General features: G+C 43.8%; 1 protein-coding gene across 6 annotated transcripts in view; it reads left to right on the top strand.

Moving 5' to 3' along the window:
• RGS12 (regulator of G protein signaling 12) overlaps positions 1–21063 on the top strand; it is a 691597-nt gene that overhangs the window by 542220 nt on the left and 128314 nt on the right. For all 6 annotated transcript variants that reach the window (XM_086964151.1, XM_086964150.1, XM_086964152.1 and 3 more), the window contains one exon: positions 8606–8732. In XM_086964151.1, the coding sequence (XP_086820277.1) occupies positions 8606–8732 (127 nt within the window). The remainder of the gene's footprint in view (positions 1–8605; positions 8733–21063) is intronic.

Here is a 21063-nt window from a genome sequence, read left to right as displayed (position 1 = left end):
GTATCTCTGTTATAGTCATAAGCGCCCGCCCTCCTCCCCGGTGGAGAGAGATATTCATGTAAGGAATGATACAGGTCTGGCGTGTTACGTCTTCAAAAAGAACTGAAAGTAAAAGGGACCTGAAGTGCATTCTGGGATATTGTGAAGTTCTGGAAAGTTCTCTTAAAGGCACAGCATCCTGTTCTGAGCCACATAATGGCAGCCTATGGGGCTTGTCTGTCCAGGTCTTCCTCTCTATCATTTCAGAGGGGTTTTTGCTGTTGAGGCAAGGGAAATCTGGACAGGCTTTGCTGTTTGTGGATTTTTGGTGGAATTTCTAGTTGAAGTACTGGACAGTGTGGCCTGGTTTTATAGGCTGCATTATCTGTCTTTAATTCTCTCTTAAGTGTCTGTGCAGTTCTGCATTTTTCGACACCTTAAGAGATTATATTTGATTGCTCTGGGGTCCACGCACATGGGCGGGACTATTCACTATATTATGACTATAACAGAGATACCCCTACTACAGAACTGGAGTTACAGGAAAGAAACTACTCCATATATATAAATACACATGTATTATAATGAAGTATGAATAATATCATAATTAAGGCTCCCGGTTTTCCGTTAAAATTGATTTTTACTTATAAATGCAGACGGAAAACTTTTTGTCCTTCGTCTGTATTTATAAATATAAACGGAAAAATACTGACAAAGTGCTTTAGCTCAGGGTTGCCTGTTCTGATAAATAGATTGCAGGCTGCTCTCTGCACCTGAAAGGCGCGCCCTCTTAGCGTAGCATTTGGCACTCTCCCTTCACAGGTCATTCCTCAGGACCCCTGGGGGAGCCTGGGGTCATCCCCATCCAGCATGCTCACACTTCTGGGAAGAGGCACAATAACAAATTTCTGGAGGGCGGGGAGGGCTAATTCTTCCGGCGAAGGGGTGATAAAAAACTACAAAGCCTCGCTAACAAGTGAAGTTATTGGCTTTTAAAAACCTGCGAAGTACCCGGGTGCGGCTGTGGTTTCCCGTGAAGCTTCTCAGCCCGGGCCGACAGCAGGGACATAGGGTGGGGGGGAGGGGGGTCTATGCGCGCCTTCATAGGACCGATAAGATCGGAGACTCCATTCACCCAAGACTGGGGCAATCCCTTCTCCGGGCAATGCAGTCTCCTTGAGCCTCCCTAGAGTGCATTATATGCCTACCGTTTTTCATGGGTCTCCACATAGATACAGCAGCGACTTCTTCTGCTCAGTTCTGACTCTGGATTCCAGCAACTTGGCCATGTGCAGTCACTGCACTGAAATGTTTCACAAAATGACTCCAGGTAAATCTGCTGCTGTTAACCCCCACCCCAATTTGAATTGTAATTTCTTTGCATGATCTAAAGCAAGAGAAGGTTGACAGTCTAATTCTTGGAACCGTGAAATTAACAAGGCATTCCTGTGCTGTCCACGCATGTCCTCTGCCTCCGATGTCTGTCTTCTAAAATCGAAGCCATCAGCCTGAGCCAGCATTACAAGAGACAGAAGCGGAGTGCATGACCATCTGGCAGATCTGTGCCTTGTAAATATGCTTTCAGATATACTAAGCATGGAGTTGCCACTTTTACAGCAACTGAAATCCTTAATTGTCCCTTTCCAACTGAAAGGGGCATGTCCTTTTGCAGGATCCTTTTATTATAAAGTTGGGTGCACACAGAGAGACACCTTCCTGCCTTTAATTATGTTTCTTCTTAGCAGTTATTATCACAAGCATGCAGTTTAGTAGCACGGGGAATTGCAGCTAGGATTATCGAACTCAGTGATGCTTATTCACTTTGGGTTTGTAGCAAGAAGATTCGATTCAGGTAACCACAGTTAAAACACTGACCACCAGCTATGTCTGCTGGACAACTGTTTTGACCGGTAAGCAAACTGCCTCAGAGGATTAAGGTAACTGCACATCAAATGTGACAAGAGAAGATCAGGAATTAAAGGTCCCTAGGTAGTACAGCTCCGCAATAAAGGTTTCCTCATGCAAGTTACACAAGGTCTGTTTAGGCCTATGTTCTCTTTAAATTATTTTGGAAAACTTTTCAGATGAATATTGTGTTTACATAATTTGATGTATATATACATATATTTAAAACTATTACAACTGAGTGCAAGTGTGTGGAAAAATACTGGCTGCAGCGTCTTCTTTTGCTTGCGACAAAAATAAATGTGGATAAATACAGATAAAACGACCAAAAAATAAATATGGATAAATACAGACGGAAATGTCAAAAGAATAAATACTATAAAACCGGGAGCCCTAATCATAATTGTACCTAGATACATTTGCTCCTAACATATGCAGAACAAGTTCAAGATATATATATATAAACAGTATGTCACTAAGCGTCTTAAAAGAGCATAGTGGAAGAGGGAGAACAGAGGCTCACCTTATTTAAAAAGATTGCGGAGAACAGCTTGTTCCACTGACGTATTTGCATCGCCTGAGGTCTCCAAACATTAGTGTTTGGTAAAAGTGTGTCTGTTGGACCAAGTTGCCGCTCTGCAGATTTGATAGAGAGAGGGATACCGTAAAAGGCGGTGGGTTACCCAAGACACCCTAGCTTCTCGCGAGACTACGCCGCGGTATTGGAAAGTCGTTTGACTCTATGCGGAGAAATTCAGCAAGTTCTCAACAATTCAAGAAGACTGAGGCAAAAATACGAATATCCATCCACCAGTCTTAAGTGAGAAATAGACTGACCAGTGGGTCACATCTTTATGCAAATACATGTTGTCCTGAAGATGGTCTTAAGGAATATAAGACCGAAACGTCAACTTGAACGTCCATGTCTTCCATTTTTTTATTAAGTTTTGAAAGCAACACTTTCTCTATCACAATACAGAAGTCGTTGGTTAAAATTGATGTTAGATTGGACTTTAGTTCAGATGGATTGAAGGAGAAATTGATTTGGCCCTTGTTCATTTGAATGCATTTATTGATCAATTTTAAGTATTGATTTGTACCCTATTTGAATTTTCTAATCAAAATACATATAAAATCATTTTTTTCATATAACAAATATCCTGTGTTGCTTTTTCTTTGATTCATTTTTTCACTTTTGTCTAAATTGTTAGACTGAAATTATAGCGAACAGATACCAATTAGGTTGGAATAGACCATTAGATGTTAATACATGTCTATAATCTGTGATAGATTCTAACAGAACAAATTCCCTTGCTGGCAGTTTTACATTATCAAGGAGAGGGATACCGGCAAAAAGAGCGGTAGATGAAGAAATTGCTCTCGTAGAATGCCCTCTTGGCATTGCTTGCAAAGGTCTTTCCGCCTGTTGATGGCATAGACAAATCGCAGCAGAAATCCAGCAAGCTATGGTTGGTTTGGAAACAGAATATCCTTGACGTAGCTTACCATAGGCCACAAACAGTTGGTCCGATTTACGGATTGTTGTAAATAAAACTTGAGACATCTTCTAATGTCAAGGGAATGCAAGGCTCTTTCCGCAGCTGTCTGCGGATTTGGAAAGAATGTCTTTAAAATTATCGGCTCATTAAGGTGGAAGTCAGCAGGTACTTTTGGCATGAAGCTTGAATTGGTGCGTAGCACTATCGATTTTGAGGTGAATTGAAGAAAAGGTGGTTTAATAGTGAACGCCAAAATGTCACGGACTCTCCTTGCTGATGTCAGAGCCAAGAGCAAAGGAACTTTCCAAGAAAGAAACTTTAAATCCACTTTATGAATAGGCTCAAAGGGATGCCGCATAAGTTGTGTGAGCACCACATTAAGATCCCAGGATGGAGGTGGACGCCGAATAGGGGGGAACTTCCGAAATAATCCCTTGAATTTCTGAATGACTCTAGTTGCATAAAGAGAATTAGATTTGTCCTGCTGATACCTAGAAATCGCCACCAAGAACACTTTCAAAGTGGAATGGGATAGGCCCTATCTTGCTAGGTGAAGAAAGAACGGCAACATTTGTTCTGGTTTTTGCCTGAATTGGATGTATTTTTTATTACCAAGGTTTTTTGGTTATTGTGTACATATTTTGGATTTTTTATGTACCGTGGGACTCCCACTCCGACGACGGGGAATGATTCAAGCATGTGAATCTATGAAAGACACCAAACGGGGGTGGCGGTGTGAGCTAGAGAATCATGATGGATTAAACCCAGATCAGTTGACTGGGGGTGAGTGCTTGCAATGTTAGACACTCCGTCCATCATCCCCTTTGGTTATGGGATGTGTAACAGACCTTTATCTGGATCTCCTCGGAATCTTTGCCCTCCTTGGATCTTAAAACGGGTGACATCTGTGCTTAGAAAACAAATTCAAATGCTCTTTGATCAATACATGAAAGTGGGCATCTTTCCTGAAATTTGGAAGGCGGCACTGGTCCTTCCTTTGTAAAAAAAAAAAAAAAAGCAAATGTGGACCTTCCTGTCTAAGTAACTATAGACCAATGTCTCTCCCTCCTGTCTTGGGTAAAATGATAGCACAGTTAGTCAATATTCAGATTTTCCCATTTATTGAAAGCAATGTTTCTCTGCATTACACCCAATACTGCTTTTGTAAAGGCTTCAGTCCAGAGGCTGCCATTCTTGAGGTGGCAGAATTGATCAAATCTGGATTCAGGTAAAAAAACAGTGGTCACTTTGCTGGACCTCTCGGCCGCGTTCGACAGTCAATCATGAGATCCTGTTGGAGCGACTGAGGGCTGCCAGCATTACTAACATGGCCAATAATTAGCTCAAATCTTTTTTATCTGATAGGGAGCAAGCAGGACATCTTCCCCCGTTTACGTCAGACTTTTAAAAAATGAGCTGCGGGGTAGCACAAGGTTCATCTTTGAGCCCTACATTATTCAACATCTTCCTGGCACTATTAGGCAAGTTATTGGAGAACTAGAGCTTCAATCTTGTCTCCTATGCTGATGACACCCAGCTGATGCTATCCTTTCAGCAGATGGATGGCTCGGTGGTGAAAAATGCCCATAGTTGTCTGACTGCCGAAGTGTACCAGATAAAACATAGCAATTTAAAGTTGAATGTAGACACATGCAAAATCTTGTTTTTTGAAGCAACTTGCTCTTGTACGTCCACATTGCTGTGGCCGGGTGGCATGGGTCCTCCTCCAGTTCCAAAAGGTGAAATGAGGAACCTGGGGGTACAATTTGACAACCAACTATCATTTCAACCACAGGTGAGAGCCTTCACAGCTGCTTGTTTTATTCTTTTAAAAACCTTAAAGAAGACCTTGTTATTTCTATCTGACCACACACAAAAGATGGTGGGTCATGCAATGATCACAGTGACGGATAATGCAAACACATTGCACCTTGGATTACCAGCTGGGCTCCTTAATAAACTATAATTGGCTCAAAACTCTGCTGTACAACTAATTCTGAACTTGCCCAGAAGACAATGCACCAGGCAAAACCTGATGTCTCTCGACTGGCTGCCAATCGAACAGAGGTTAATGTTTAAAGCCTTGTCTATTACTCATAGGGCTTTGAATGAATCTGGGCCAATCTATTTACAAAGAGATTCAAGAAATATGATCTCAGTAGGAGTTTACGCTCTTCCAGCCAGGTACTGGTGTGCATTCCCAAGATACTTAAGGAGAGTCTGGGTGGATGGTTTGTCGCCTATTTTGCCAGTAAAAGCTGGAACCTGCTTCATAAAGCTCTGAGGGATCTAGATATGGAATAGGCTTTTAAGGCATGTTTAAAAACATACATTTTCAAGGAATACTAAGCCACTGTACCCCTTTGCAGGCATATTCAGCGCTTGAGCGCTTCTTCGGAGGCAGCTGTGCTCTTTACACATGACATTAATTTATTTGCCAGTCACAATTCCCCCATAAAAATGAGTTATTCACATTCGCTCAAAAGAAAACATTAAAACATAGTGGCAAATATATTTAGCAGCCTGTAAAATAGATAACTCTTTCCTTTCAGGAATCCTGAAAATACAGCACCAGGTATATGTTACAGCCATTAAACACCCACCATCCCCTTCTCCAATTTAAATTAAAATCGCTATGACAATTATTCCAAAAAAGAATCAGTAAAACAATGTGCCCTTGATGTGTAAGAACTGTTTACCACCCATAACCCCCAATGTAAAAATAGCTATACCCAGTTTCCATAAAGGAAACATTTTAGACCATAGTGACAAATGCATTCAGTAGTCCTTTAAAGCTCCCTCCTCCCATGTGTATAGTAGCTAATTATTATTTCTTTGCAGGGCTCAAGCACTATGTACTTGTAATGACCATTTAGCACCCATCATCCCCATGTAGAAAATCGCTGTGACCGTTATCTCTAGAGGAATAAATAAAACACTTTGCCTGGGATATGCAACGGCAATTTACCAGCCATAATACCATATGAAGAAAATAGTTTTGTGTTTTCCCAACAGAAAACATCAGAACATAGTGGCACATTTAATGAACAGCCATTTAAAGCCTATAACCAGGTGTATATAATGAAAAGTGTTCGTGAAAAATAGACTTTAATATGTCATGTAAGTATACAAAAACACATTTTCCTTCATATAGTGGTAAATCAGAACCATTACTTAATTGTGTAACTTTGACGGAAGCAATGCAGTGGTTAATACAGTGTGTGCTTTTCAGTAATTTGTAAGAAAACAATAAAACATCTTGTGGGGTAAACAATAACGAATGCTGAAAATCAGGTGAAAGTTCACTTTTTACATATAGAGTTTGAAACTGCACTGCCACCAGTGGAAGGTAGCCTATCATCCCCAATGATCCTTTTAGTACGTCCCTTCAGTGGACATATTTAAAAGTAACCAATTGTGTGACCGGCGATTTTGTAGTTGAACAAAAAAGAATACAAGGCATTCTTATGTGAGTTATCTTGTAAAGTTAGCTGTAAATGCAGAACTCAGTCAGTGTATGGTCTTATAAACAAGGCAAAAAGTGTCTTCAGTTTGTTTCATATATGTAGTGAAAGTGAAAGGATCTTCATGACGCACTGTAGTTATTACTTGCATCTGAGCAGCAAAGCTCAGCTATTTGTTGAGAAAGATCTAATGAACAGCTGGTTCAGTGCCCAGTACACATAGCAAGAAAGCAAGGGTCCAGAGCATTTTTCTGCAATTGAGTATAAGAATTTTAGATCCTCTCACAAATTGAAATGTGGAGTGACTTCATACTAGCATGTTCGCAGCATTCCCTTGCCTGAATATCTGCAGCCTAGCATAGGCCGGAATTCTGAATGACACTGATTAGTCACAGAAAGTATGCATTGAACAGTTCAGGTAATAATGAGGACCTCTAAGTGGATTCGATACTTTTCAAGGTTTTTTTTTTCTTACATAAAGGATTGCAATGCCACCTTTAGTATACAGTAAGACAACAAGAAAGAAATCAACACTAGTCCTTGACACTCACAACTGTAGATACCTCAGAAAGGTGAGGTGATCAGTTGTATTGAAACTGCCGATGAAGCCATATGGTTCATGAAGCTGACATCTGTCATGTGTTGAATTTCATCCACAAGAGCAGCAGGAATGGATTCCTGCAGATTTTCGTTCAGAAACTAGCTTTGCGTGGGTTTGGCTGTGCATGTTGATCCAAAATCTGCTGGAGTAGCTTTTTCTCCATGGTCTGACTCATTTTCATGGGCTACAATGAATTGGAGATTAGGTTAAAATTTTGCTGCATTACTGTACATGAGTAAAAGGTTTGTGGTTGAAACTGTGTTCTCTATGTTTTGACTCTGTGTGGGTTGTGTTTCTATGTTGAGTAGTGAGCACCATGGTGCAGTTATCATGTTACGGAATGCAGCACTTAGCGATGTGATGGATGAAGAGAGAGGCACACAATTTATGGTTTTCAGTAAGGTGATAGCTTTGAGCATGTCTGCAAGTCCCTTCATGGATTTTTTTAATGATCATGGTACATTTGGCTGGTTACTTGTCCATTCTGAAATATTTACTTTAAAGTTCATGTAAAGGTCTTGAGACGCCATAGGTTGGAGAGATGAATGGTTGAACGATCTGCTGGGATCGTCTGTTAATATCATCCCATTTTTGATTGTCACTGTGAGATGTCAAGAAGCAATCATAGTATGTAGCATGTTGGGACCTGTAGTGATGAGCTAAATTTAAGTACTCGATTGGCTAGCAGCATATGGTATTGTGCCACTAGGAAGAAGAGTTAAGTGCATTAATGAATGTAGAAATGTTAAGGAGACCAACTGGAATATACAGTTTATGAAAATTTAGGGGCAAGATTATTTGATATTTTTATACACAAACCTTCTTTGTTGGTCGTGGGATGTCCACCTCAAAAATGTCTTTAAAATTCAGTCGGTGTTTAGTCCTTCATTAGTTATTATTAGGATACTGAGGTGATTACTACAAAAAAAGTATCGGTACTCCTAAAGGTAGGTTTTACCAAGGTCCAAAATGCAAAAGATAGCATAAATCTTTGTGGCGTGACTACAACGAGTAATCGTTTGTACCTGTACCGATCAGTGTTTAACAAAATGAACAGTGAGCACACTGAGAAACTCTGTACAGTGCAGCAAAAACGCAATTATTTAATTCTGAAACATGAGTTAAAATAACTGATACAGTTTATCAATATTTTGCAGCCTAGATCTAATTCCAATTAATCGTTCCGTTGGATTAAAAGCCAAACCTACTAAACCAGTGACTGAAGTTCTACGGCCCGTGGTAGCAAAATATGGACTCAATCTTAATGAACTTGTTGTAAGACTGGTACGTACTTTATTTGTTAGTATAATAAAAATACTAGCATGTGTTAATTTTGTTTGACTGAGAGGACTTGAACTGGAAGAGTTTTATTAGGCACCTTTAAAGCAAACATTTGCAATTAGGTTTAACAAGTTAATATGTACCATGCATTATTTTAGTACAAAATATAAAAGTAATTTGTGTTTTACTGACTGAAATTCTACACAACTTAAGTTTCCATGCCTCTAATGTAGTGTATAGTTGTATCTTTTGATGGAGGGCAGGGCGATGCACATTTTGTTGTGATTACATTTTAGCAGTATAATTTTTATCGTAGTAAAGTACTTAAAGTACGATTTGACAAACCTTTTGCCAAAGGATATGCAGATCAACACCTCCTGCAACCACACAACAGGTAGGGTAGGGTCTATTGTCCTATTTCCTTTCTTCTTAAGCCTCTTAGACGAACAATGATCCAACATTTCATTTCTTAATGAGGTCAGTAGCATCCAAACCATCCAGATTCCTATTGTATTTGAAGCTGTAGTGCCCATTTTTGCAGCTTTCCTAGTAACATGGCTCTTGAATATGCTTCTGTCTGGATTAATGTGTTTTGAGGAATATACATTACATTCTGATTATTGTTCACAGAAAATAGAATGTGAAAATCGCAAGACTGTGGACTAAGAGGACGGCGAAAAGCCTAGCTTACCATTTGAATTCTTACCTGTATCTAGGAGTAGAGGATTATAAGTTTGGCTGCTTGGTCAGAATTTAGTTCAGACCTTTCTTTTGATCACAACATGATTGATATACTGGGTATGTTATTTATGATGGAGAAATCAATGATATTGTTCTTAAATGGAAGAATTGTCCAATAGATTAAAAAGGGGTAGGACCTACTATATAATCATTTTACAAGTGGGAAGTCATACTAGACTAATCTGGTTGTATTTTTTGACTTGGTGAGCAACTAAACACCATGTTAATCTTTTTGTACCCACAATCTGATGGATACTTCAAACTGCCGATTCCTCGCCTTTAGAATGTCCCAGGTGTGCCAGACAAGTTTTGAAGGTGTTTTTTTTCATAGCCCCTGCATGCCAGTAGCAGGTGTGTGCCGCTCTGTGTCAACTCGCTCCTTCCCGGAAGTGGCGACTGAAGCTGCATATAGGTGCCCCACAGCATACTGACACCTGTTCCCTTCTTTTCAGTGTCTTTGCATGCGTATCCAGAGCTAGCCCCTACTTTATTTCCCATGTTTTGATCTGCTCTTTTTTCTAAATGTCTTACCAGTATGCAAGGGAACATGTCCCCTCCTAGAGTTTAAACCTTGCATGGACTGCAATCAAAAAAAGTCTGATAGTCTCCACCATGTGTGTTTCTTGTATTTGGTGTCCGGAAACAACTCCCAAGCATGCAAATGGTGTGCCTTAATGCACCTTAAGGTGATCTGGACACTTGAAGCCAAACTCTACATTGCCGAGCTCAGTCAGAAGTTGTGTAAAAGCCTCTCATGCTCAAAGAATAAGACACAGGCCTGGTCTTGAAGCTTGTCTCGCGACAAATGGTTGTTGAGGTCTAAGTCTTTGGATATGTCAAAATCAAAGAGAAAAACACAAGAAATCCTAGCAGGCCTCACCACTCTCCACCTAAGAAATTGCAAGGATGTCAAGGTGCTTCATGGTCTCACTCCCTGTCCTTAACCGAGGATCTGATTCTGCAGACAACTCCGATGCGTCCACATTTTCAGGTCCATTGGCAATGCCACAACATATTGAGGTGTTTAAGGAGGCCTTGTTCTTCATCTTCAGCATCCTGCTTGATTACCTGTGTTGCACGTTAGGCCCCATGCCTCTTCAGAGTCCTCCAATTGTGATACTTCCAGAGAGTCTGCCGTCTGTGCCTCCCAAACCTGCTTTGGGTTCAGTTTCGGAGCTGCCTTCTTGGCCAGCACAATGATCCACACTGGTTCTTGCCGCGCCAACGCTGGCCCTTTCAGCGGCACCTGGGCTCTTAACACTTCTTCGGATCGCACTTTGACAAGATACAAGATAGATGTTTTGGGATTGCTAGTGATGGTGAGGATGAGTTCTTCCCACAGTATGACAAAAAATGCTATATGTGGACCTGCAAGAGGCCAGTCATGTGGACACTTATCTTGGCATGCGGCTGGGCTCTCTCTCTGGTCCTTCAATGGTAGAGTCCGCCTCATTTGCCACGATACTTAAGCGAACAGTAGAGCTCCTAAATCTACAGTTGCCTTTAAAAATAAATACAGACATAACTTACAGAGGTGCTACAAACTAAAAAAAAAAGCCTCCTCTGAACCACTACTGCCGTTAAATGAAGCCCTGAGCAACACTCTGGCCAAACTTTGCTCTTGTTCACCTGTAAATAGACAGGTGGAACGTCGTGACAAACCAGCTCGCGGGGTAACACTGTTTTCTAACACAGCATCCCACCATGAGAGCCTGGTAGCGCATACCTCCACTAACAGGGTTAACCCTAATTCTTTTCCCACTACTCCCATTACAGGGAATTGAAAAGAATGGAGGCATTTGGGAAAAGGATGATTCCTTTGACTATTCCTGCCCTCAGATTAGTCAATGGCAGCTGTTTGCTGGGTAAACACTGTCATGCATTACATTACAGGACATGATCTCAGGAATCTTTGCAGCTGTCCCAGAGGACATCTGGACTAGTTTGGTGCAGACCATTCAAGAAGGCCAGGAACCAGCCAAATAGCTCATAAGATCAGGCCTGGACACTACCGACTGCCTAAGCAAAGCAGTTGAAACTATTATGGTACTCATGTGCTACGCAATGGTGAGATCCATGGGCTACTTGCGTGATTAAGAGTCGCTCATGGATATGCCATTGGATGAGTCTCGATCCCTCAGTAAAAAGGCTGACTTTATAGAGAGTAGAGCCACCACCTGCACTCACTGCCTTGAGGCAGTAGCCCCAGCAACGTGTCCCCTTCTCCAGTATTGGGGTGTCTTTCATAGATTCACATGGCTAAATCATCCCCCGTAGTCTGAGTCCCACGGTACATAAAAAAGCCATAATATGCCTCTAGAAAAACCAAAACCTTGGTAATAAAAAAACAGGAGGTAAAGTAGCCCTAAGCTACAGTGTAAAAAAACTTCGACACTCATGACTATCCTAGTCAGTTTGTATAGACCAAACAGCAGCCAATCAGGCGACAGCACCCACCAGAATATTCTCCCCAGAGGCTCAGGCTCTCATATTTTCTACCGCACGTCGTGTGAAGGGAGTCTCCCTGAGCTTTGCTCAGTTTTCCTTAATTACTTTGGTTGGTTTTTACCTTCTAAAAGATGTCTACCTCTTCAGGGCCTGTGATTCTTGTGGGAAGCTGAGGTTGTTTAAGGAGGATCCTCCCAAGAAATGTATTTATTGTTTATATCCTGATCATGAGGTCATGAGGTAAAGGAGTGTAAGATCTGCAGAACCTTTCTTCAAAAGACCCTCAGGGACAGAGAGGGTCGTCTTCTCCTGTGGCTCCAGAAGATCAAGGACCAGGATAACCCCATTTCTGAGGTAGGAAGTATAGCCTCTGGGTCTACTATGTCCTCTAGAAAGAGGAAGGCTGAGGTTGAGAAGGCTTCTCCTGGGGCAAAGGTGTTGAGGAAACCCAATCCTCTCAGGATTCTGGCGTGCCTTCTACTTGTACTTCAAAAAAGGCTTCTCCGCCTTTCAGATCTGGTCCTAGTACGCCCCCAAGGAAAACTGGAAAATCTTAATCTTCCAAGACAGCTTCTCATAAAATATTACCTCAGAGAAAAACCTCGTCGTCTTCAGCGTCGACGACGGCTCCACTGTCGACGTTTCTTAACGCCGACGCGTCTTCAACATTGACGGTAAAATTCTCCTCACCAAGACCTGAAATGGTGATGTCTTCAGCTTCCTCACCGTTGACGCTGGTTCAGGTAATGGTTCGTCCCATCTCGTCAACGAAGATAATGCCATCGATCGTCGACACCCCTCCGTCGACGAAGATTTTGAAGGTACAGTCGACTAGCGCTTACTCGTCGACACATGTGTCGACGAAAGTCATACCTTCGACGGGCTCATCGTCGACGAAGATCACCCTCCCGTCGACGTCATCCTCGTCGACGAGGATTACAATACGGTCGACGACGTCATCGTCGATGAAAAAGACACTCCCGTCGACGACGTCATCGTCGACGAAGATTACATCGTCGACAGCCACACCGTCGACGAAGATTACCTTGTCGTCGAAATCATCGTCCACGACGACTGCCTGCCAACGAAGATTGCTGTCCACAGACAATTACTGGTCCGTCCACGACACCGACGATGGTGGCACCGTCGACGCCTCCACTATCAACTTGTACAGAACTGCAAGTGTGGTCAGCTAAGCCGTCTACAGTCCCTTTACCTTCACCATCTACGACTGCTTCATTGCTAGAAAGACGTGGATAATCCTTAACGGCTCTATCACCGTTAAAGTTGCCAGAGCAGTTGAGGAGGAATCCTACAAAGATGAAAGTTTTCGAGCAGCCAGAAGCCCATCTGCGCTGCTTATAAAATATCCGGATGAAGATCATGAAGAAGTGGATCAGTTCCTTGAGCCTTCTGGTCGGGCTCCCATGTCGGTGCCTACTGCGCAGATGCCATTGGATTTACTACATAACCTTCAATATATATGTTGAGTGATTATTACCGCCGATTCCCACCTTCCGAGTCCGCTGATTCACGCTTGTCAACGCCCATGTCACAAGCATCTACGGCACCATTAAGACCTCCAAGACAATCCTCACCGCTGCCAATCTTGGAGACACAACCTACAGTACCTCCTTCGCCGGTACCATCTCCCCACACCCAGGATGATGTTACTTCTGATGAGGAAAGAGGAGAAGGTGAAGTAGATGACAAATCAGTACTGTCGGAGTAGGACTATTATCAAGCACAAACTCCTTCTCCAGCTGGTCCACCTACGGCGGACTCTCCGCCGGTAGACATTGCGACTTTTCATCAAATCATGGACAGGGCAACGAAAAGATTTCTTATCACCATGGAGTCAAAACAGGATGAATGTTTCCTGTATGATTTTAAAGATCAGCCACAAAGGCAGGTGAAGACTATCCCAATAATAGACTTTATTTGGAAGGAGGGTTTGCCGATAATGGCAACGCCAAACTCTCTCCCGGCAGTTCTACCTAGAGTAGATAAGAAATATAAGGCACCTCTCACTTCACCGGCATGCCTTATTGGTCAAGCTAAAACAGACTCAGTTGTTACCCAGTCGGCTCAGAGGAGGGCCAGGAATCCTTCTTCGCAAGTCACTGACAGGGGAGATGTCTTGATTCAGTTGGCAAGGAGGTCTCTATTATAGCGGCAACTACTGTCCCTGCTGCGAACTCCCTAGCGATACTTGGGAGGTACGATAGGCAGATGTTGTCAGACATAGAGCCTTATACTGAGAAGCTTTCGGAGCCTGATAAGTCTGAAGCCAAGAAGATATTACACGAAGGTGAATGTCCATCGGCTGAAATAATTGATGCTGCGGTGGACTTGGCGGCTACAGGTTTCAGACAGCTGGCGGGTGCAGCTGTTTTGAGAAGACAAGGATGGCTCAAATCTACGTCCTTTCGCTTAGAAGTCCAGACTAAAATCATGGACATAGCCTATGATGGAGAGTTCCTTTTCGGCCAACACGTGGATGAGACTTTGCAAGCTTTAAAGAAGGACACGGAAACAGCACGATCGCTGGGAACGCTGCAATTCCGTAAGTCGTCCTTTCGTGGTGCAAAAGGAAGAGGCAATTTCTCCAATAGAGGAGGTTACTCTCAGCAGCGGTCATATAGCAACACGCAATGTAACCAAAGATACCAACCGTACAGGCAGCAAACGTACGGTCAGAGAGAGAACAATTATTCCCAGACAAGAAGGAAATCCTCTTATCAAGGAAAAGACACCAACAAGAGCAAGTGAGACGAACAACCTGCCACCACTTCTACCCAAGCCAAATTTACAAATTGGAGGAAGAATATCCCACTACTTATCAAATTGGTCCAAGATTACTACAGACAGATGGGTCCTGGACGTTGTATCCAGGGGCAACATTCTGGAATTTGTCAAAGCCCCTCCAAATTCTCCCCCAAAAGGTTCACCACCAGCTCATCTCAATGAGCTGTTCTCCCAAATATTTGCCATGATTCGGAAAGGAGCAATCAAAAAGGTACCTCAATTGCAAAGAGGGAAAGAATTTTATTCGAGATTTTTCCTTATACGCAAGAAGACGGGAAAATGGCCTCCCATCCTCGACCTGCGTGCCCTCAACAAGTACCTCAAAAAATTATCCTTCCGGATGTTAACACCTCAAGAAATCCTTCAGTTTCTCTCAGAAGGGGATCACATGGCAACACTCGACCTTCAGGATGTTTACTTCCATGTGCCTATCCTTCCCAGGCACAGGAAGTTTTTGAGGTTCAGAGTGGCTGGCAGGGACTTTCAGTTCAAAGTCCTCCCATTTGGACTGCGTTCAGCTCCCAGAGTTTTCACAAAGATATTAGCTCCGGTGGCAGCTCGTCTTCGTTTGGAAGGAATTCAAATTTACCCATATTTGGACGACTGCCTTATCAAGGCCAGTTCTCTAGTCACAGCAGAAGCTCACATTCAAAGGTGCCTGTCACTATTTCAGAGCCTGGGTTTCTCAGTCAGTTTCGAAAAGTCCCATCTAACTCCATCTCAATGGAAGTCTTTCTTGGGAACAACGTTGGACACGCAACTCACCCGAGTTTTTGTTTCAAAAGAAAGGCAAATCAAGATCCACAGAATGGCGTCAATACTGCTGAAAAAAGAGTGCGTTTCTGTTCGCAAGTTCAAATCTTTCCTAAGGATGATCTCTTCATGTATCCCTCTCATCCCCAACTGTCGTCTCAGGATGGAATGAGGCCCTTGCAGGAAGAGCTCAGTCTTCAGTGGGTGCAGGTGGTAAGATCATTCGAAGACATGATCAACATAACTACTCAGATGAGAAACTCCATTCAATGGTGGATGCAAGGATGCAACCTACAAGGGGGATGTGCATTCCTGACAGAGGTACCCAGATTTATCATTACCACGGATGCTTCTCTGGAGGGATGGGGCGCACACCTCCAGGGAATGACAATCAACGGAAAATGGAACTTACAACAGAAAAAGTGGCACATAAATCTCCTGGAACTTCGAGCTATCTTTCTAGCTCTGAAGTGTTTTCAAAGAATCATCGAGGGTTCCACGGTTCTAATTCGAACAGACAATACAACCAGTATGCATTACCTGAACATACAGGAAGGTACAAGGTCGGCCCGGCTATCTCGTCAAGCACAAGAGATTTGGAATTGGGCTCTGGATCACGACATCAATCTTTCAGCGATCCACGTTACAGGTGTCTCCAAAGTGCTAGCGGACTCCCTCAGCAGGTCTGCTGTATCCAATCACGAATGGGAGATCCATCAGCCGACCCTGGATCGAGTATTCCGAGAGTGGTGTCACCCCGACCTGGATTTGTTTGCGACGAATCAGAACCGGAAATGCCCATGTTTTGCAAGCTGGATTCCCACAGGAACTCATGCGGGGATGTGCTTTCGATGAACTGGTTTCAGACATTTGCATATGCCTTTCCACCAATTCCTTTAGTCCCCAAGGTCATCCGGAAAATGAGAAGACAACCATGTCGCCTAATCCTGATTGCTCCAAGGTGGCCTCGACAATATTGGTTCACTGAACTTCTCCTCCTTTCTCAGTGCAGTCCAATCCAGCTGCCACAAATACCGAATCTCCTGACCACTCAAGGGGGTCAAGTTTGCCATCTGGACCCAGCTTCCTTGAAATTAGCAGCTTAACTCCTCAACACAATGAGTTCGCCCGCTTAGACATCCCTGCAGATTGTCAAGAAGTTCTGGCCAATGCTAGAGTGCCAGCAACGATTAAAACCTACAAGCTCAAATGGAAGCGATTTTGTGCCTGGTGTCAGTCTGCTGATCTGCATCCCATCCATGCTAGGCTGGAACAGATCTTGCCTTTCTTCCTTCATCTGGCTAGATCAGGTTTATCGCATTCAACTCTAAAAGTATTTCTGGTCGCCATTTCCAGATTCCGGCAGGACGGATCTAATTCTCTTCAAGGATAAATCAACAATTTTTTAAAGGACTATTCCATATGTTTCCTCCAATTCGACGTCAACCTCCATCTTGGCACTTAAATGTGGTGCTCGCTCAACTCATGCGTCACCCCTTTGAACCCATTCATAAGATTGATCTCAAGTTCCTTTCATGGAAGGTCTCTTTGCTCTTAGCATTGACATCAGCTAGAAGGGTCAGTGACATTCAGGCATTCACTTCAAAATCTCCTTTCTTGCAATTTACTTTAGATTCTGTGGTGCTACATACTAATCCTAGGTATATGCCCAAAGTTCTATCTGACTTTCATCTTAATGAACCGGTAATTCTCAAGAATTTTTTTTTCCAAATCCACAATCGGCGGCTGAAAAAACCTTACACTCTTTAGACATCAGGAGATGTTTCAAGTTCTACTTTCAAAGGACGGCCACTATTCGCAAAACAGAACACCTGTTTGTGGTCTATAGAAAACTGCGCCAGGGATGCGCTGTATCCAAACAGACTATTGCCCGGTGGGTCTCCTCAGCAATTGGACTCTGTCATTAACAAGCAGGAAGACCTCTATAGGCTTTACAAAGGGCGCTTTCTACAAGAGCGGTCTCCTCTTCTACCGCTCTCTTCGCTGGTGTGCCTCTTCATCAGATCTGCAGAGCTGCAACTTGGTCCAGCAGGCATACCTTTACCAAACATTACTGTTTGGACACTGCAAGTGATGCAGATGCTTCGGTGGGAAGAGCAGTTCTTCGCAATCTTTTCAAGTAAGGTGAGCCTCTGTTCTACCTCCTCCTCTATGCTCTTTTTAGACGCTTATAACATGTTATTCTCTTTTGCTATGATGCATGTATACTGTGATGCAAGGTGCGTCTAATGAGCATGATCTTTTTGGTACTGCTATCTACTCTGATTCAGGCATGTGAATCTATGAAAGACACCCCAATACTGGAGAAGAACAATAGTTACTTACCTGTAATCTGTGGTTCTCCAGTATTGGTGTCTTTAATAGATTCACATGCACCCGTCCACCTCCCCTCAGAGGCTCCTTCAGGCAATTATGTTGGTTTCACTCCTGTGCGAGAAAATCTGAGAGCCTGAGCCTCTGGGGAGAGCATTCTGGTGGGTGCTGTCGCCTGATTGGCTGCAGTTTGGTCTATACAAAATGACTAGGATAGTCATGAGTGTGTAAGTTTTTTACACTGTAGCTTAGGGCTACTTTACTTCCTGGTTTGTTATTACCAAGGTTTTGTTTTTTCAATAGGCATATTATTGCTTTTTTATGTACCGTGGGACTCCCACTCCGACGACGGGGAATGATTCAGGCTTGTGAATCTATGAAAGACACCCATACTGGAGAACCACAGATTACAGGTAAGTAACTATTGTTCTTCTGAGGCCTAAGAATTTTGCATACAGGCAACGTCAAGGCCCATGACCCCAACATCAACCACCCCAGTCCTTTTAGGGATGGGGTAGGTGATCCAGCTGACAACACCAGGTCCACAGGGACAGCTGACCACCCAGTCCCCCGTTCCTCTAGTATCAGCCTGCAAGCAGCAGACACTTTACTTTGCAATTAACGGCATATGACCACCCTGTGGTAGGCAGGATCAATTATTATCTCGATACATGGCAAGCAATAACATCCAACAGATGGGTCCTGCAATGAGGCTTTGCTCTGCCATTCCTTTCCGTATAGCTGCATCTTCTATCCTCATCAGAGTAGCTTTCGGAGGACTATTTGTCCATTTTGCTGCTGAAAATTCGGGCTCTTTTTAGACAAAAGAGCCATAGAGAGAGTCTTGGCGTCAGAGATCAGAACCGGTGTTACTTATGCCATTTCCTTGTGCATAAGACGATGGAGGTCTCCGTCCAATTCTAGAGCTTTGATCCCTCAACTTCTTTCAGCGAAAGGACGAATTCATGATGACTAGTGTCTGTCTGTTATGATCCAGGGGGCTGGATGGGGGATGTTGACCTGCAGGATGTCTATTTCCATATCCCTGTCCTGCAGGCCCACAGCACTACCTGCAGTTTTTAGGTGTGCCACAAACATTTTCCGTTTGCCTTGCTCCCTTTCGGCTTCACTAGTGCCCCTCGGCTGCCCATCTTCGGAGGTCAGTGGTACCGTTCTTCCTCATTCTCAGTGACGAGCAGTTGAAGACAGGCTCGTCAGTCAGTTGTAGACCACCTCCAGGTGACAAACCTACCTACATTGCTGGCCTTTGTTATCAACCTGCTGAAGTCACACCAGCATCCTTTGCAGAGGCTCCTTTTTATCAGAGCAGTCTTGAATTTGGTGCACTTTCGTTGTTCCAGAGGCCTGGATCAATGAGTCTAGGACATTCACCTAGGATTCTGGGCTGCGGCAGAGATTGCCTCCACATGAACTTACTGGGTTTGCATGTTAAAAACCTCCTTTCCGTCCATCAAGGGGAAGCTAGTCCTAGTCCTCATAGACAACACCACCTCCAGGTAGTATTGCAACATGCAGGGTGTAGTGGGGTCGCATGCAAGAATGATCTTCTCCTCTGGAACTTGCTGGATCATTCGGGCATCTCCCAGGGTGTATAAACTCACCCAGAGACCCCTAGCTGATCAGTAAACCCTGAGGTGGCGCAGGATGCCAGCAATAGGGAGAGACCTGGCTTGATCGCTTGACCACCTCCAATAACGCGCAGTGTTAACTTAAGTTCATTGCCTTTACCAAGAAGGCCCTCTCTCAGAGGCACATTCTGCCTAGAGTGGAGCTCCTGACCCTGTATGCCGAGTTCTGAAGAAGATCAGGCACGATAGTGCCAAATCATCCTTCTGACTCCAGATTGTTCCCAGAGTGAGTGGTACCTGGACCTTCTAAACCTCTTTCCTCTAATCAGGCTGCCGCTTTGAAGGGCAGGGGATCTTATGTTGCAGCAGCAAAACAGTTTTGCACCTGGCCTACTCAATCTACACTTTCATGCGTGGAGATTGAGTGGTGGCAGTTGACTGCTTTCAATCTACTTCCCAAAGTAGTGGATGTGATCTTGGTGGGCAGGCATCCTCCTACTAAATTTGTTTGGTATTTATTTTTATTTATTTATTTCAAAAGTTTTATATAGCGCTGGCTAGACCCAGAGGTATCAGAGCGCTTTACATGAGCATCAGATGATAGTCACAGGTTACATCGTTACAAAGGTTACATAGTTCGTACAGCAAGGCCACATAGTAACTTGTAAGGTCGAGATAAACAATAAGCACAAATATGAAAGGGGAAAAGCAGGCAAGGTGAGAGATTCAGGGGAGGGGGGGTTTGAGCAGGGGAAGTAGACAGATAATGAAGGTGGGAAAAAGGAGGGTAGGGTGAGAGACCCAGCATGGGAAGAGGAGGGGAAGGGTGACGGGACACAAACCGGTAGACGAGTCAAGGCAAGCGTCCAAAGTCCAGTAAGCTGTGATCCCAGGGGAAGGGGTATCACTTCCCAAACTCTGTTGCGAGAGGCTCCCTTTGCGCAGTGGACTCTCTCAGAGTGGTCTCTGAGACTCCGAGGCCTACATACTGGATCCTTCCCCAGAAAGGGGAGAGGGAGTGCTTTGGCAAGGATTGCCATACCAAACCTCAAGTGTGAGTTGCTCCCTTGGCGCAGTGGACTCGCTCAGCGGGTTCGCTGAGACTCCAGAGTGTAAATATTGGATCTTTCCCCAACAAGGGGAGAAGGAGTGCTTAGTCAAAGGGCACAAAGGACAGGGGGTAGGCAGAGTAGCAGGCAAGGGGAGAGATTTGGGGGAGAGGGGATAGGAGCTAGGGACGAGACAATAAGGAGAGACGAAAAAGTCTGTCTAAAGACCAACTGGGTAGGTGACGACCAAGGAGGGAATCCACGGCCCATCTCCCCTATAGCTAAACGAAGTAGCTCCATCGGGCATCAGACAAAATAGTTCAGTCTCAATACATTGAGAGAGGAGGGAAGGAGAGACATAAATAGAGGGAGGATGCGGTAGGAGACTGCAGGAGAGACGAAAGGAAGTGCAGCAATGTGGTTCAACAATATATCAGGAAAAGATCAAACGCAGACCTGCTCGAACACCAGCCCTCCCTCCCACCTGCACACGAATTCCCTGGTCAGCCATTCACCCCTGACTGCCACTCCCACCCCCACCACCTACCCTACGATGGAATACATCACGGCCACTCTCACTCAGATCAAAGAAGACATTCACGCCATCAAAGA

This window comes from Lissotriton vulgaris, chromosome 3_2 (assembly GCF_964263255.1).
Source record: "Lissotriton vulgaris chromosome 3_2, aLisVul1.2, whole genome shotgun sequence".
Taxonomy (NCBI): domain Eukaryota; kingdom Metazoa; phylum Chordata; class Amphibia; order Caudata; family Salamandridae; genus Lissotriton; species Lissotriton vulgaris.
This window is presented reverse-complemented; position numbering and strand designations above follow the sequence as displayed.